We start from the raw sequence: 18,782 nt of genomic DNA on the forward strand, positions 1-18,782 counted from the left end.
AGTTCCCGACGCTGCTTTTTTCTCTTTACACATCACAACGTTGTTCCAGCCACTAGGTTTCCCTGAGGCTTTTTTGTCTGTGCACTGGAAACGGAAATAGTTTTTGTTTCCTTTTTGTAAACAAACTGCCATGCACTGTGGAAAATGTTAGCAATACAGTACGCTGTAAAATGTATCTATAAGACAAACACCAATGTTTCCTATTTATTATTTTTTTCTTTTTTTGCTTTGCTTCTGTTAGAGGAATTATTTCAAAAAGCGACAACACAAAATACTGCATTACATGATGGAAAACAAAGTAACCATATTTTGAATTAAAACATGCTGACGTGCACTTGCAGAGTGAGTCACCCATGCTTGCCATGTACAACTCATACGTACCTGACGGGAGAGACACAATTACCATGAAGGTGGTGAGGCTCAGCCATTGCACTCTGGTTGTGCTGGCCTTTGCGAATTCCCCAAAATGTGGGAATCTCGTCTGCATAATTTCTGTTTGTGGGGATTGCATTCTCGCTCCCCCTGATAATATGTTGACGAAAACAATGATGTTATATTGCTTAGTACTCCATTGAGGCGCTGCTGGTTTTGACCACAGGGAGTTTGCTATTGTTACATACTGCTGAGCCTCTGTTTTGTGCTGTAGCTTGGTGCTGTGCTTGCTCTGCATATATATCATGCAACTTCATCTGTCAATATGAATACCTTCTATAATACAATAAAGTGTAGTTGAATACAATTTTGGCGGATTCACTTGTCGCCCCCTGATCATCTGGGGACAGCGTTCATACCGTACTGGCAATGTTATTCATCCTGCATTAATGGATGCAATGGGCTATAGACTGATTGTTAAACAATTGCGACCAATGATAAATGCACCTTACACTTAGCACGGTTGGGTCCAGGGTGGGGTCAGCATGGCCGCTGCCAGACCTACTGCACCCCTGAGTGGATCTGGTTGTGCTTCACCTATCTCCAACTATCCACCTATCCAGTGCCAGAACCCAAACTCAGGACATACACCACACAATAGGCCAAGAGTTTGCAGGAAGGGTGGGCTGTGAGCTATGTGGGGAGGGCTGTGGCGAGCGTCTATGACCTTGCCCATCACACTACTGTGCTGCAATTTTAATACCACTCATATTTTCTGAGAACACAAACACCCCCACACAAATTGTACTCAAAGCAACACGTGGTGGCTGTCATTCGGATGTCCTGCGCCGAGGGTCTCCTCACGCTCTCTGGGACGGCTTTATGCTCCTCAGGGCCGTGCATGGGTTCGCGCCACAGGCTCCTGGCTTCCCTGGAGCTGGGGAGTCTTCTGTGGCTGCAGGGCGGGGTGCTCAGGGCTTTACTGTGGTTGTGGAGTGTCTATATGGCTGCGGGACTCAGGGGTGGCTGCAGTGCCTTTTCGCTGCTTGGAGATGCGATGATATAATTCTGACCTAATACACCAGAACGTAATTGGGACAAGTCCTGTGCTCTCACCGATGGACACACACAAACTTATTGCAAGCAGCTATTGATTGTTAGAGAATGAATAAAGACCGCAATTGCTGTAGGGCTGAACGAATCAGGAAAACAATTAAATTGTGATTTTTCCAGACCAATGTTGCTATCTAGTACAGGTACTCCTCACTTAACGACCTACCTGTTTAACAACCGTTCGGACTTACTACCAGCTGTCGTAAGCTGTTGTAATTTCTGTTCGTGGGGGACTGCGTTCTTGCTCCCGCTGATAATATGTTGAAGAAAACAATGATCTTATATTGGCGAGCCTCTGTTTTGTGCTGTAGCTTGGTGCTGTGCTTGCTCTGCATATACGCTACTCACAAAAATGTAGGGATATTTGGCTTTTGCCTGAAATTTATGGAAAATGTAAAAAGTTCACACTACAGTGATATTATATCATGAAAGTTGGGCATTTAAGTAGAAGCATGCAATGATTATTTCCTCATCTCAAACAATGTATTGAGACAAAAGCCAACAACAGTGGTGGGTAAACCACAACAAAAAATGTCAATGTCTCAATAACTTGTCATGTGCCCTTGAGCATCAATTACAGCTTGACAACCACGTCTAATGCTGTTCACAAGTCGACTTATTGTCTGCTGAAGCCTGGCCCCCCACTCTTCTTGAATGACAGCCCTCAGGTCATTGAGGTTCTGGGGTACGGAGTTACGAGCTACATGGCGACTCAGCTGATCCCATAGGTTTTCTATAGGATTCAGGTCTGGAGAAAGTGCAGGCCACTCCATTTGAGGTAGCCCAGTCTCCAGCAGCCGTTCCCTAATGATGCCACCTCGATGAGCTGGAGCATTGTCGTCCATGAAGATGAAATGAGGCCTGTGTTGTTCATGCCGGGGCACAATGACCGGATTAATGATGTTATTCAGGTAGTATGGGCTTGTCACTGTACCATTCACAAAGTGTAGGGCAGTTCTGTATTGACTAGACACACCTGCCCACACTGTAACACCACCATCACCACCAAAGGCTCGTCTGGTGACAACAGTGGCTGATCATAGCGCTCTCCTTGACGTCTCCAACATCGTTGGCGGCCATCATTTCTGCTCAACGTGAATCGACTTTCATCAGAGAACAGCACTGAAGCCCACTGGTGCCTTGTCCAACGTAAATGCTCCCTGGCCCGTGCAAGACGATGATTCCTGTGCCTGGTGGTGTCTCAGGTACCCTTGCAGGTCGTCCAGCACGCAGACCACATTGATGGAAACGGTTTCGAATGGTCTGACGTGACACTTGGATTCCTCTCACCTCCCTTAAATGTGCCTGGAGTTGAGTGGCATTCATCATCCGGTTCTGCAGGGCACTGTTCACAATGAAGCGCTCATCAGTGTGGGATGTGGCCAAAGGACGTCCACTTCTATGCCTTTCTGTGACTCTTCCAGTCTCTCTGTATCTCTGTTGCAACCTGCTGATGACACTCTGTGACACTCTTAGCTCAGTGGCCACTTCCCTCTGAGAACATCCTGTTTTAAACTTCACAATGGCGAGGTACTGTTGATCAGTTGTTAGGTGTCGTCTTGGTCTCATGATGTCAAAATGTGAACAGCATGATGAAGAGGACTGTTTAAATACCAATTCTAATTGAGCCAGGAAATGTATTGGTCGATTCATGGATCAAACACCTGTCGTGAATTTTGCCGTTCAGCTCCTTGTTAGAGAACAGCAAGTTGTGCAAAAAGTATTGAAACATTGAACAGTTGGACATGTGCATTCAAAAGTTTAGAGAAGGTCAAATTAAGTTCACCTGTAAAGGTTATAGTGCATTTTAGGTTCATCCTGAAATTTCACCCGAAAGCCAAATATCCCTAACTTTTTGTGAGTAGTGTATATCATGCAACTTCATCTGTCAATATGAATACCTTCTATACATACAATAAAGTGTAGTTGAATACAATTCCGGCAGATGTACTTGTCGACGCATGATCATTTGGGCACAGCGTTCATACTGCACTGGCAATGTTATGCGTCCTGCATTAATGGATGCAATGGGCTACCCTTTCTATTTTCATATCGTCCAATCGTGGCTTCTCAAGATCGCTGATATGCGATCCAATAGCCAGTATGTGGGGGGAGTTACATCACAGCCGCCATAGAGATGCCAGCAGCCGGTGCGAGGGGGCACCCGTCACCGGTGGTCTGGGCTGTGGCTAGGGGGCATTCTGCCGCCGTCTTCTGGGTAGTGGGTGGGGGGGTGCGCTTGGGCAAGGTCGGGTCCAGGTTGGGTTCCGTGTGGTCGCTGCCCAACCTACTTCACCCCTGAGTTGATCTGGTTGTGCTTAATCTGGTTGTGCTTGACCTATCTCCAACTATCCACCTATCCAGTGCCAGAACCCAAACTCAGTATATACACCAAATAATTGGTCAAGAGTTTGCAGGACGGGTGGGCTGTGAGCTATGTGGGGAGGGATTTGTCGAGCAGCCTCAACCTTGCCCATCACACTCCTGTCCTGGCATGCTTCAAGTCTGTCCTGCAATTTAAATACAATACAATTTAAATAATATATGTACTCAAAGAAACACGTGGCGGCTGTCATTCAGGTGTCCATTGCCAAGGGTCTCCTCGTGCTCTCCGGGACGACATTATGCTCCTCAGGGCCGTGCAAGGGTGTTGCTCCGCGGGCTCCCGGCTTCCCTGGAGCTGGGTGGTCTACTGTGGCTGCAAGGCGGGGTGCTCAGGGCTTTCCTGCGGTCGTGGAGTGTCTATACAGCTGCGGGACTCAGGGGTGGCTGCAGTGCCTTTTTCGCTGCTTGGAGATGCTACGACATAATTCTGACACCGGGTGTCATGACATTTCACTGCATATATGTATGACTGTATGTATATGTATGTGACAAATAATTTCTTGAACTTGACCTCATACACCAGAAATAATTGGGATAAGTTCCATGCTCTCACCGATGGACACACACACACACGCACACACACACAGACACACACATGCACGGTTGCATTGCAGTAGGGCTGAACGATTTTGGGGAAAAAAATCTTACAAATACATTTTACCAGACCGATATTGCAATTTAGTACAGGTGGTCCTCACTTAATGAACAATCTGTTTAACGACCGTTCAGACTTACCACCAGCTCTCCGACCAGTTGGTATTGTGCGCTGTGTACAATACTGCGGCGTCTCAATGTCAAGCATCTCATCGTGCGTCACCGTTCTCAGTCTCGTTCTCGCAGTCTGTCAGTATTCACTACACTAACGTTCACAATCCCCACGACCCCATCAGCGTGGAATAACACGAGTCCTCGCTTATCGACCAATTCGCTTAACGACCTGGTCCAAGGAACATAACTCAGTCGTTAAGTGAGGAGTACTTGTATGCAATTTTTCTAAAAGTTCCTTACCTTCTGTGTTATTTACTGAACACAAATATTGAATTATTTTATAGTATGGCCAACACAGCACAGATACAGTCAACATATAAACTGCTCTTTCCTGTAGGCCAGGCCTACGTGTTGTGACAAAGTTAGAAAAATTTATTCATCAATCGATAAGAATAACATATCTTTGTTTAACTATTGATTTGTAAGAAGGAAAACCTTAAATCACAGTAGAATATTGACTCATTGATTTAACTTCAAGTCTTTTATTGTTCGAATCTGAAAATTAACATTTGAAAATATGCAGTGTTTCAGCAGAAATTCATTATTTTTTATAAAAATGTTGGGCGCATTACGTTTGCATACTGGCAGCTCTGTGTGCTCAGGCACAGCTTTATGCTCATAAGATCTTCTTCTTCTTCTTCTTTCGGCTGCTGCCATTAGGGGTCACCACAGCCCATCATCTGCCTCCAATACGTTCTGTTCTGCGCATCTTCCTCCCTTACACCAACCACCTGCATGTCCTCCCTCACCACATCCATAAACCTTCTTTTTGGCCTTCCTCTTTTCCTCTTGCAGCTCCATCCTCAGCATCCTTCTCCCAATGTAACACTCATCTCTCTTACAAACGTGTCCAAACCATCTCAATCTGGCCTCTCTCACTTTTCCACCAAACGGTCCAACCTGAGCTGTCCCTCAAATGTACTCATTCTTAATCCTGTCCATCCTTGTCACTCCCAATGAAAATCTAAACATCCTCAACTCTGCCACATCCAGTTCAGCCACCTGCCTTTTTGTCAGTGCCACCACCTCTAAAGCGTAGAACATAGCTGCTCTCACTACCGTCCTTTAGACCTTCCCTTCACTCTTGCTGGAATATTATTAAGTTATTATTATGGAACGTTATGCCCATAAGATAAAAAAAACCACTGACACATTATTCTGAAAGGGGCTCTGTTTGGACTCTACAGGTTCTCCAAGCTCTGCCGAGCTTTGCCAGCACAACGCACCGTGGCCAGAACTCTGGGTCTCCCCGGGAGGCAGCGTGGAAGGTTAAAACAATCGCTATAGGCGAGGGTGCACGTAGAAAGTGTCCCCATTACATACGGTTTTGTTCCATACGCACGTCTTTCTTTCTGTTTGGAGACGTAAAATAACATAAAAAATGTTTTGTCCTGGCGCGGTGATCGCTGGTGCGCGCACATGTTCTCAATATCGAGGGGGACATACCACCGGCACCCCCTCGAAATCTACCTCACTACATGCAATCTTGGCTTGTAAACAATAACTATTTCGAAGTATAGATCTTTCCAATGAACAAAGCTAAATGAGAATTCTAACTGAACCATTCAAATGGTCTTCACTCCGTGAGAAGAAGATGGAACAAGAAAACATTGGGAATAGAACATTTAATTATTTTAAAACAATAGGATAGGATCTTCTATCATGAAATGCCTTGGTTTCATTATAATTGTGTAATGTGTTTTAGACGATGTGAGTCCAGTCACATTAAATCATTTTAAATTATGTTATTTTGTCGTAGTGGAATAAATATAAACAAAATATTTAATTCAATGTCATAGTTTAAATAAATGCTTGGGAGCCGTAAGAGCCTGGCTCACTGAAAAAAGACAAGCTTTTCTTTTTTTTTTAATTACATTTTTGTTTTTTGAACCTGTGCTGTCAGCATGCTAGGCATACAGCACATAGTTTGTGTATGCTATTGCAGAGGGTATGCTATGCTTAAATTTCAAATTTTAACATTACAATTCGAACATAATTGAATTACATCCCTGCAATAAACAAATTAAATAAACACCAATTTATTGGAGAGAGTTGGCCAGTCACTCTGATCTCCATCACCTAGATCCAGCTCAGGTGTGGCTGCTCAACCCAGACCATCACCACCCCACACCCATGAAAGTGTAACCAGCACTATCAACACATGCAATATTATTTCGTGTACTCAAAGGTAGCACTGTTTGCATTCTAGTGATTTAAGTTAGAGGTAAAAGTGGTGGCCACTAAATAGCAAGCAATTCCCGAGAAATTGTATAGTGACACATATATATATTGTATATTGTACATCTAGTTGGCTGAAAAAGTGAATTGCAAATTGATTACACAGCATTTTTTTCAGCAAATGATTAATTTGAAATTTGTTAGAGTGGTATAGATTTCTTTTTTTTTTTTACAATTCACAGGTAATTGCCCTGTGTTTAAAGACCACATTATATCGAGCATGGTCCAGTGGCCTTTCTTTTAGATAGAAACTGAAAAAAAGTCCTTAGCATAGTGAAGGGAATGAAACATGTCATGTGTAAGGCAAATATGATTCGGAAGAGGCCTTCAATTGCTTGCCTATCTGATAATGCTGCTTAAGGTGTGTATATTTCGTCCACAGAAACGAATGTACTGTAATACCTTGAAAATATCCCCTTTTGTGATGCAGCGCTTGAAAAATCAAGATCAGAGGCATGTCTACTGCCCTCTGGTGGATCATCTGTGCACTGCAGACATAGAGGGGCTTTCAATTCTAAAACCAATGTCTTGACTTTATTTAAATAATTGTTTTGCAAGGAAAACAATGCGGTTTTCGAAAATGTTTTGACCAGAATAACAATATTATTGTTTCTAATATTTCAATATAAATATTTACTTGTGTGGGGCAACATATAATTCATTAATATCCCATAGCTTATTTTAGAAGACTGTGTTGTGAAAATATGTTTATCAAATATGATACAGCACATATATAAGATAATGTATCTGTACATCCCTCAATGGTGAGTGTATTTAAAATTGGTGCAATGTGCATTATGCCTACCAAAATGCTAAATACACAGCTTTGATTTACTATACAAATTAAAGCTTGGCACAAGCAATCATTTCTCATTTATTTTCTGGGAAATATGAAATCTATATTGGACAAAAACTATAGTTTTTCCTACCACAATGTAGAATAAAAAAGGTTGCTGTTTAAATTAACCAAACCATTTATTTTAAAATATTGCCTGAATAAACATTTAAAATTATTATTATTTTTTTTTAAACCAACGTACATGGGATCAAGACATTGCCACAAATTACTGTTGTATCAAATTCAATCCATTGAGGCTAACTCTGCATTAACAGGGTCACTACATAATTTCCAAAATCGCTTTTACGACATGGATTCTTCCAGGGTAATGTAATACATTTCAATTGAGTCCAGCATGGTTGGAAATAGACACTTAAAATAGTAGATGATGACGGGATAAATTACATTAATAAATATATATATATACACTAGACAATTAGGCAGTGCTTAAAAGGTACTTGAAAGTCCTCAAATTTCATTTTGTAATGAGAATATGAATCATTTTACAAGCACTCTACACCACCTAACTAAATAATGAAAAATTACGACAATTATATATAAAAATTATAAATAAATAAAAAATCATTCACTGAATTCTCATGGTAGCGGCGGCGAGGCGTAGCAGATCCAGTTGGTATGGCGATGTCCCCCCCGAAGGTTAAAAAAAACACGCTCCGCCCCATGCCCGTACGTTGCCCTTTCTGTATGCTGGGTGCTGTACGTATGTTCTGTAAATATATTTTATAAACGGAGATATGTAATGTTCTGCCTAGTTTATAATTATATACCTGTTTTTGATAGATTGGGAATTATTGTAATTAATGTGTAAGGTTTATTATATACTCCAAAAAACATTTATTTTTGCTTTTTTGAGTAATTGCATATTGCCTTTTTTCTTGTCACTATATGACTGTTACTTTATCATTATTGCCAATGGTGTAACATAGGTGAGAGGCAAATCTGAATTGACAAATTGTCAAGTTCGAGTCTTTGACTTTTCTGAAAATTGTGTTGGTAGCATCCCCAATTGTTAAAAACAGTAAAGATAAAGCCAGATTAAAAAAAATGGGCATCTATACCTATAATCACCAGCAGGTAAAGTTTACCCGCCATAGAATATGGCTATTTTCAAGCAATTCATTTTGCATGTTTAAGGTCAATATGGACAAAAGAAAGAGATTCATGGATGCCACACAAGCATTAGAAATGAAGTAGAAAGTCTAATGGTGGGGAGGTATCAGGACTGAGAGACGTGTCACTCATCTGATGTGTCATCTGACAGCGATCAACCTCAGAAAAAAGTGAGTGTGAAAAAAGACCATATATGTACTTTATGTCGATTACAGTAAATGACAGCTATTGCGATCACAAAGTAATTGCAGGAATTAATACACAGTACATGTAACCACAGTCCAATGAAAACAAAAACAAATGTGAACTTGTTTTGGATTTTTAAGATCACCAGAGGACGGCCACCACATTCAGGCGGGCTAAACTGGCCTTCAAGGTCACAGAGTACAGAGTACTTTCATATATCATCTCTAAGTCTCCGCTCACTCACCTGTGCCTTTTTTGTTCTTTCTTTTAAAGTCGGTGTCTCTGTTGCTGTGGAGGCGGCCCCCTGCACCTGCAGGCACTACTCAGGTATTACTCAACGCTATAACTTAAACGTACGGTATCTTCACTGTTTGCCTCACTGCTTATAGACACTACTTCTATTTTTTATTTCAGAGAAGACTAAAGCAGAGGATTGTTTACGATGAAGAGTTCATCCAGGAGGTCGTGGAGGCCTGCGGGGAGGCTTTGCTTGGCACCACCAGCATTGCAGTTATTAGTGGAAATGATGACGATGATGCTAATAATAATAATAATAATATTAATAATTATAAAAGCCATTCAGTTTCAATATCCCTGAAGAACCTTAATTAAAGTGTTATGATTGTTCATGGATGACGCAGTATGGAAATAAATGAAAATGTTGGTTCCTCCAATGTGTCTGAGAACTCTGCAGTGCGAAAATGTCTTCTTTGAGTGATTATAGTTTCCAGTGTATTGTGAAGCGTGTGTGTGTGTGTGTGTATGTGTATGTGTATGTGTGTGTCCGCCCTGGAGATCTCGATCGCCTAGATGTAGGACAGGACACATCGGTTTTCACAGAGGCTCAAGGTGTTCATTGTCCATGTCCAACTATGGAGTTTACCAACTTGAGTAACGTTGCGCGTCAAGCAAGCGGACCTTTCACAACTTCATGTGTGTGTGGGGGGCTCCTGGACACTGGGTTTTACATGTACCCACGCCGGTAAAAGCCGAGATCTGAAAGCATTCAAATATTATTTTGGATCATACCCATGTGCGGACTTCAATCACTAATTCCCTTTTCCAGCCCCTGCCGGGGACGTGCACAGTGTGCGTAGTCCGGATTGGAGATTTACATCTCAGTGCAGAAAGCAGAAACACTGTCTGGAAAAGCGACACCAAAAAGCAAGAAGACCGATTGGATGACTGATCAGTGACATCTTGGACGCTCTTAAATAGACAGCCTTCCAAGAGCCCCCCCCCTCCATGTTTTATAAGGAAACAAATTCACGAGGCCCCAAACATTTGCCTTCTTATGCCTAATGGTAAAACCGCCTTCTGTGGAAGCGAAGGTGGAGACTGGAGCTTTCATTTTCCACCTAGCCTCTGCCCCTGATTGGTATGCCTCTAGGCCGAGAAACGGGACCAGACAGTGTCGCTAGGGGCCACCTGGGCCGAGGGAAAGCTCCACAAACAAATGATTTATTCTATTCACTCATTCCCACAACCCTCATACCATTTTGCAGTCCCCTTTCAAGAATGATAACTTTTCTTAAATAAATATTGTAATTTTCTTTATTTAAGTTTCATCTAGGCCCTAATATGAATCAAATTAATCTATTCATTAATATGATAGGCCCTACCGAGGGAAAGAAAGCTCAGCGCAGGACTTTGCGATTTGACATCTTTTTTCAAAATGTGAATATCAACTCACAACTGTAGTACAGAGAACAATTGAAATTAAAAAAAGATAATTTCAATGATTCATTGAAATATATATTATTACGATGAATAATTAGCAATATTTAAACCTGATTGTTTCGCTAGAAAGCAAGCAGTGTATTTAGAAAATACAAAAAAGATTTTACTAGATTACGGACACAAACTACTGCTTTGGATTTGCAGTGCTCTGGAACTTGATTCTGATTGGAAGACCAAACTCGGGTCAGTGTTAACCAATCAGATCGTTCCTACAACCTTATTATACAGCGCTGCAGCGCAACCGAGTCATTCGTCAATTATACGAAGCCGTTGTGATCATGTCTGGAAGAGGTAAACAAGGAGGCAAAGCCAGAGCGAAGGCCAAGACTCGCTCCTCTCGTGCCGGTCTCCAGTTCCCCGTCGGCCGCGTTCACAGGCTCTTACGCAAAGGCAACTACGCCCAGCGCGTCGGTGCCGGCGCCCCCGTCTACCTGGCGGCCGTGCTGGAGTATCTGACCGCTGAGATCCTGGAGTTGGCTGGAAACGCTGCCCGCGACAACAAGAAGACCCGCATCATCCCCCGTCACCTGCAGCTGGCCGTCCGCAACGACGAGGAGCTCAACAAGCTGCTGGGCGGAGTGACCATCGCTCAGGGCGGCGTCCTGCCCAACATCCAGGCTGTTCTGCTCCCGAAGAAGACCGAGAAGCCCGCCAAGGCGAAATAAATCTACTGGGCCACTTCTAAAAACAACCCAAAGGCTCTTTTAAGAGCCACCCACATCTATATCAAGAGTAAATCTTTGGATTCTACCAACAATCGGAAAATTAATAGTTAATGTCATACACTATACTATACATATCCCCTAACTCACTTTGTTTACTGCACATATCTGTATAGACAAATGGCCTTTACCACATGTATAACATCTATTCCTTCCACTTTTGTGATTTTGTGCTGCGACGCCCCTTCAGCTTTGCATTATCTTTGCGTCTTATTTTGCTTTCGTATTCTCTTCACTAACTGAATTCTGTTTTAGGAATCAATTTGCTGGTCAGTATTTAGGTTAACGATTTTGTCCGGTTTAGTAGCTATTGTGCATTATCTCTGGGTGCTTTTCGTCGACATTTCACTGCATATATGTATGTGACAAACATCTTGAATATACCACATAGGCATCAAATAATCCAGGTCGCTTGGAAGCTCAGTAACTGAAGTTCCCTGACACAAACTCCACCATTGGGATGAACATTATTGTAATGTAGTTTCTATTCATACGTTTGTCTGTTTAATCAGTGTAAAAAATAATTTGATGCCATTGTTTTTATGTGCGTTACTTTTGGCGAACTTTTCAAATAACACACCAGCTGCCCAGCACTGGACCAATCCGGGCACAGCACGAGTTGCGGCATTACTCAAGAGTTTGGAGATTTTATCTTTGGAATATTCTGTAATTCAAATAAATCTGTTTATTTTACAGGGGAAAAAAACACATTCAGATGTTAAATAGTTATATAGCAATGCACCTGCTCCCAGTTGCTTTTTGTAAATGTATACTCTATTTTGTCTTCATATGCCCACAAAAAAAATCATTTACTTGATACATCTTAAATCATTTCAATTAATTTTAAAGTAAAACATTTAAGATGAAATATCTGTGTAGTTAAGTCATATTAAATGTTAAAAAATAAACTGTTACAATTATCCCATTTTATTTCTCATTTTCAAACAAAAAATAGCATTTTATTCAAACTTTTCTTATATGATAACAATGCACTGCATTAATCTTAATATAAGTTTTTTTTAATAATCAGATAATTTACAGATATTTGTTTTCAAACCTCAATTCTGTGTTCTCGTCCTCGAAACCAACTGGCGCATGCCCAGTGTGGCTTGCAGACTACCCAATCACCTTCAGGGAGATACAGAGCCTCATTTGCATCAGAATTCTATATAAAAAGCAGCACCGTCACAAGCTAGTCAGTGGTAGCGTGTGTCTTTGCACCGTCATCATGCCGGAACCCGCCAAGGCAGCACCCAAGAAGGGCTCCAAGAAAGCCGTCTCCAAGACCCCCAGCAAGACCGGCAAGAAGCGCAGAAAGACCAGGAAGGAGAGCTACGCCATCTACGTGTACAAGGTCCTGAAGCAGGTCCACCCCGACACCGGGATCTCCTCCAAGGCCATGGGCATCATGAACTCGTTCGTCAACGACATCTTCGAGCGCATCGCCGGTGAAGCCTCTCGCCTGGCCCACTACAACAAGCGTTCCACCATCACCTCCAGGGAGATCCAGACCGCCGTCCGCCTGCTGCTCCCCGGAGAGCTGGCCAAGCACGCCGTGTCCGAGGGCACCAAGGCCGTCACCAAGTACACCAGCTCCAAGTAATCAGAGCGCTCAGCATCTTAAAACAAAGGTTCTTTTCAGGACCACCCACACTGTCAGACAAAGGCTTTTATCCATGACCCAATGGTGACATGATAGTGCTAAAGTTAATGATTGTTTTTCTGTATATATCATTCTTCACACATTGTCACATAAGACAAGGATATAATTCATATAAGATCTGATTGAAATTGTATCAATTAATATGTGAATTGAATATACTTATACCATTGCCATCAAACCGAGAGGGGAAACTGTATAAGCATGGGGACAATGTCAATGTGTTTACCACGAAGCCACCATGCCAGTAGGATTGTAAAGGTGCTGCAGTAAATATAATGATAAAAGGGCAATATTAAGGGAAGCAGCAGAGGACTATTGTTGGACCATCCCACAGCAGTTGCTTAGCATTTCAGGCCACTCATAAACCCAGATGTCAATGTGAAATTACTTTCAAATAAATCCATGTTGTGATATTACATAGTTTATTAAAAGTCAAAAAGTGTCAATAGGAGTCATGTTAAAGAAACATCTATTCCAATGAATTGCATTTTCATTGGGTTTGTAATTAATGTAAAATAAAACAGAACATTTAACATTTATCATTTGCATTACATGTATATATACATAAATATACACATTATGTATAGTTTACTTAAATGCACAAACATAACATTTACATAAATGCAGTCACTACAACAAAAATAATAGTAACTTACTAATATTATCATTTTTATATATTATTTATTTTTCAGATATTATTGTATGTCATATTCAAATAGAGTACTGATGACGGTTGGAACAGAACAGCCCGTTAACCCGCGCATTTCAGAATTTTCCAACGGAAAGACGATGTTTGTATGACTTGCAGCATAGGGCCAGTGTGGCCTCCTCTACGTCCGTTCTGAATCATTGAGTGCACGGGCTGAGCAACGGGACGTAATCACGGCTTGTTCTACGTATTCTGCGAACATGAGCGGTCGCGGCAAAGGAGGCAAGGGACTCGGGAAAGGAGGCGCAAAGCGTCACCGCAAAGTTCTCCGCGACAACATCCAGGGAATCACCAAGCCCGCTATCCGCCGTCTGGCTCGCCGTGGCGGAGTGAAGCGTATCTCGGGTCTGATCTACGAGGAGACCCGCGGTGTTCTCAAGGTGTTCCTGGAGAACGTCATCCGTGACGCCGTCACCTACACCGAGCACGCCAAGAGAAAGACCGTCACCGCCATGGATGTGGTCTACGCGCTGAAGAGGCAGGGACGCACCCTGTACGGCTTCGGCGGTTAAACTGCAACGGCTCAACTAAACAAAGGCCCTTTTCAGGGCCCCTCACGTCCCCTGTAAAGAGCTTCCTTATACAGTGTTTACGTGGAACAAGCGATCCACTTAACATTCCACAGCATAGTAGCATGCGAAACGTTCAGAGGGGGGTGAAAAGTGATACCATGTGGTGTATGCAAATTGTAAAAAAAAAAAACTACTAGTATGACTGCTTCCTGACCAGGACATTATTACATATTAGTATTAAAAGTAATTGTCCTGTTAATATCCAACTATTAAGTTGAGAGGGATGTACATGACAAACTTATTCAGTTAGTATTTCTGATGCAGTAGCTGTATTTATGTAAATGTTATGCGTGTGTGAGTGGGATTATACCTTTTGTCCATCGATTGAAAACCCAATGAAAATGCAGTAGTTTATAGGAATACATGCTTAACATAACAGTGAGATCAGGGATGATCTCGTGAGATGTTATGGATTTATTTGAAAGTAATTTCACAAATTAAATGTTTGTTTGAGCGGCCTACAATGTTCAACTGCTGTGGGATGATTTTTTTGTATTTACTTCAGCATCTTTGCGTTTTTTTTCCCCCTCCTTTCCTGTGTATTTTGGAAATTTTGCCCATGTTTATAGTTTCCCCTCTGGTTTGATGGAATGAAGTACAATTGCAAATATTTTATAATCAAATTGTTTATAGTCGATACAGCATATGCTGTTTAAGATAAATCTGAATTGCATTTCATCTGTGTAATATATGAAAATCATTAAATTTGTAATTTTCATGTCACTATAGTAATGGAAAAGCCTTGGTTGGATAGTGTGGGTGGTCCTGAAAAGGACCTTTGTTTTGGGAAGCTGAGCGCTCGGATTACTTGGAGCTGGTGTACTTGGTGACGGCCTTGGTGCCCTCGGACACGGCGTGCTTGGCCAGCTCTCCGGGGAGCAGCAGGCGGACGGCGGTCTGGATCTCCCTGGAAGTGATGGTGGAACGCTTGTTGTAGTGGGCCAGGCGAGAGGCTTCACCGGCGATGCGCTCGAAGATGTCGTTGACGAACGAGTTCATGATGCCCATGGCCTTGGAGGAGATCCCGGTGTCGGGGTGGACCTGCTTCAGGACCTTGTACACGTAGATGGCGTAGCTCTCCTTCCTGGTCTTTCTGCGCTTCTTGCCGGTCTTGCTGGGGGTCTTGGACACGGCTTTCTTGGAGCCCTTCTTGGGCGCTGACTTCGCAGGCTCAGGCATGATGAAGGCGACGCGACACACTCTACCAATGACTAGGCTATTACGGTGCTACTATATTTTATAGAATCATGATGCAAAAGATGCTCCGTGACTCCCTCAAAGTGATTGGGTAGAATCTGCAAGACACACTGGGCATGCGCCAGTTGATTTCGAGGACAAGAACACAGACTTGAGGTTTGAAAACAAGTATCTTTAAATTAACTTCCATCTGATTATTAAAAAAATACGTATATCAAGCTTAATGCAGTGCATGGTTATCATATGAGAACAATTTGAATAACATATTCTTTTTTTGTTGAAAATGAGAATTAAAATGGTATCATAACAGTTCATTTTTTTAACATTTAATACTACTTAAACAAATGTTTAATCGTAAATGTTTCACTTTAAAATGAAGTGAAATAATTTAGGATATATCAAGTAAATGACTATTTGTCGGTATATGAAGACAAAATAGAGTATTTTTACGAAAACAAACAGGGACCAGGTGCATTGCAATGTAAATATTGAACATATAAATATATTTTTTTATTTCTTTATTGCTTTTAAAGCTTTCAGTAGAGTTAAGTGAATTACAGAACATTCCAAAGATAAAATCTCCAAACTCTGAGTAATGTCGCAACTCGTGCTGTGTCCTGATTGGTCCAGTGCTGGGCAGCTGGTGTGTTTTTTTTTTTTTTTTTTGGAAAGGTCCGCCAAAAGTAACGCACAAACACAAAGGCATCGATTTTTTATTTATTTTTATTTCTGATTAAACACCAACGGAATGAAAAGAAACGTCGATATTACATAATATTCCACCCAATGGTTGTGTTTGTGTCAGGGAATTTCAGTTGCTGAGTTTCAAAGTGACCTGGATTATGTGATGCAGCATATTCAAGGGGTTTGTCACGTACATAGGTTTACACATGTGCAGTGAAAAGTATTTTGCAATGCACCCGGAGATTATGCACCACCGTTACTAAACAGAACATAATCGCTAACGTAACCACTTAGCTGGGTTACGGCCCAACTAATTGATTCCTGGAACAGAATGCTGTTAGTGAAGAGAATATAAATAAAGCAAAATAAGCCTCAAAAACACATAGGGATACAAAATTTAAGTGGAGTGAACAGGTTTCCTTTTCCACGTGGTAAAGGCTCTTTGGCTAGACAAACATGTGCAATAAAGGGCATGTAAACAAAGTATGTATTATATAAACACTAGTGTGTAAGACAACGGTAATTCTATTAAAGTTGAGATAATGAGGTAGATCCAAAGATTTACTCTTTACATAGAAGTGGGTGGCTCTTAAAAGAGCCTTTGGGTTGTTTTTAGAAGTGGCCCAGTAGATTTACTTTCCCTTGGCGGCCTTCTCGGTCTTCTTCGGGAGCAGAACAGCCTGGATGTTGGGCAGGACGCCGCCCTGAGCGATGGTCACTCCGCCCAGCAGCTTGTTGAGCTCCTCGTCGTTGCGGACGGCCAGCTGCAGGTGACGGGGGATGATGCGGGTCTTCTTGTTGTCGCGGGCAGCGTTTCCAGCCAACTCCAGGATCTCAGCGGTCAGATACTCCAGCACGGCCGCCAGGTAGACGGGGGCGCCGGCACCGACGCGCTGGGCGTAGTTGCCTTTGCGCAGGAGCCTGTGAACGCGGCCAACGGGGAACTGGAGACCGGCACGAGAGGAGCGAGTCTTGGCCTTCGCTCTGGCTTTGCCGCCTTGTTTACCTCTTCCAGACATGATCACAACGGCTTCGTATAATTGACGAATGACTCGGTTGCTCTGCAGCGCTGTATAAAGAGGTTGTAGGAACGACATGATTGGTTAACACTGACCCGAGTTTGGTCTACCAATCAGAATCAAGTCCGAGAACCGTAACGCTGCAAGTCCAAAGCAGTAGTTTGTGTCCATAATCTAGTGATTTATTTTTTTGTATTTTCTCTCTGAAATTAGATAATTTATATCCATTTTGTGCTTCAAATTCATTGTTTATGGTATTTATAAATACACTGCTTGGTTTCTAGGTAAACAATTCTGTTTAAACATTGCTATTCATAAATCATAATAATATATATTTCAATGAATCTTTGAATGTATCTTTTTTTAATTTAAATTATTCTCTCCACCACAGTTGTGACTTGATGTTCACATTTTGAAAAAAGATTGTCTAATCGCAAAGTCCTGCGCTGAGCTTTCGTTCTCTCGGTAGGCCTATCATAAAACGAAATAATGAATATGATCAGAGGCGATAAAAAAATGTATTTGGGACGAGCAGAGATCTTCCCTGTGATGTCAGGGCAAAAAAAAAAAACGTTATTATGACGCCAAATATCCATTTATTATCCGGTCGGCTGGCACACTTTTTTAACAACAAATATTTTTTAACAAATAGCCTATTATTCCTTATTTAGACTTAATTGTTTAATATTATGTAAAGCTTTTTTATGTTATTGTTTATTGTTATTTATTTGGTAAATGAATGACATCAAGTATGTGACACCATGGAGCAGATGACTTGGCTCATTGTGTACTAAAATGTATACTGCATGTATACTGTTGACTCAGTGCTCGAAACTTGGAAAACTGTTACTTGTGCTGCGTTACACAATACGCTGGAAACTATAAGCACTCAAAGAAGACATTTTCGCACCGCAGAAAGTTCGAAGAACCATTGGAGGAACCAACATTTTATTTTGTGTCCATATTGCACCATCCATGAACGATCATAATCCTTTAAAGGTTCTTCAGGGATATTGAAACGGAACGGCTATAATTATTATTATTATTATTATTATTAGCATCATCATCATCATTTCCACTAATAACTGCAATGCTGGTGGTGCCAAGCAAAGCCTCCCCGCAGGCCTCCACGACCTCCTGGATGAACTCTTCGTCGTAAACAACCCTCTGCTTTAGTCTTCTCTAGAATGAAAAATAGAAATAGCGTCTATAAGCAGTGAGGCAAACAGTGTAGATACCTTACGTTTAAGTTATAGCGTTGAGTAAAACCTGAGTAGTGCCTGTAGGTGCAGGGGGCCGCCTCCACAGCAATAGAGACACCATCTTTAAAAGAAAGAACAAACAAGGCACAGTTGAGTGAGCAGAGACTTAGAGATGAAATATGAAAGTGTTCTGTACTCTGTGACCTTGAAGGCCAGTTTGGCCCGCCTCAATGTCTTATGTGA

General features: G+C 41.9%; 5 protein-coding genes across 5 annotated transcripts; 3 read left to right on the plus strand and 2 right to left on the minus strand.

Moving 5' to 3' along the window:
* Positions 1 to 11,049: 11,049 nt before the first annotated feature.
* Positions 11,050 to 11,436, plus strand: LOC307246952 (histone H2A-like; the record flags this gene model as incomplete). The annotated part of the gene is made up of 1 exon (XM_080023007.1): positions 11,050 to 11,436. The coding sequence occupies one exon, from the start codon at positions 11,050 to 11,052 to the stop codon at positions 11,434 to 11,436; it is 387 nt and encodes a 128-aa protein (XP_079879133.1).
* Positions 11,437 to 12,721: 1,285 nt separating this feature from the next.
* LOC307246972 (histone H2B 1/2-like) lies at positions 12,722 to 13,096 on the plus strand (the record flags this gene model as incomplete). The annotated part of the gene is made up of 1 exon (XM_080023027.1): positions 12,722 to 13,096. One exon carries the CDS (start codon positions 12,722 to 12,724, stop codon positions 13,094 to 13,096), a length of 375 nt encoding a protein of 124 aa, XP_079879153.1.
* Positions 13,097 to 14,065: 969 nt separating this feature from the next.
* Positions 14,066 to 14,377, plus strand: LOC307246977 (histone H4; the record flags this gene model as incomplete). Its single annotated transcript, XM_080023032.1, has 1 exon — positions 14,066 to 14,377. The coding sequence occupies one exon, from the start codon at positions 14,066 to 14,068 to the stop codon at positions 14,375 to 14,377; it is 312 nt and encodes a 103-aa protein (XP_079879158.1).
* An 864-nt stretch (positions 14,378 to 15,241) lies between these two features.
* Positions 15,242 to 15,616, minus strand: LOC307246964 (histone H2B 1/2-like; the record flags this gene model as incomplete). The annotated part of the gene is made up of 1 exon (XM_080023019.1): positions 15,242 to 15,616. The coding sequence occupies one exon, from the start codon at positions 15,614 to 15,616 to the stop codon at positions 15,242 to 15,244; it is 375 nt and encodes a 124-aa protein (XP_079879145.1).
* Positions 15,617 to 16,950: 1,334 nt separating this feature from the next.
* On the minus strand, positions 16,951 to 17,337 carry LOC307246951 (histone H2A-like; the record flags this gene model as incomplete). The annotated part of the gene is made up of 1 exon (XM_080023006.1): positions 16,951 to 17,337. The coding sequence occupies one exon, from the start codon at positions 17,335 to 17,337 to the stop codon at positions 16,951 to 16,953; it is 387 nt and encodes a 128-aa protein (XP_079879132.1).
* Positions 17,338 to 18,782: the final 1,445 nt, after the last annotated feature.

The sequence above is a fragment of the Zeus faber genome (genome assembly GCF_960531495.2).
Source record: "Zeus faber genome assembly, chromosome: 22".
Classification (NCBI taxonomy): Eukaryota; Metazoa; Chordata; class Actinopteri; order Zeiformes; family Zeidae; genus Zeus; species Zeus faber.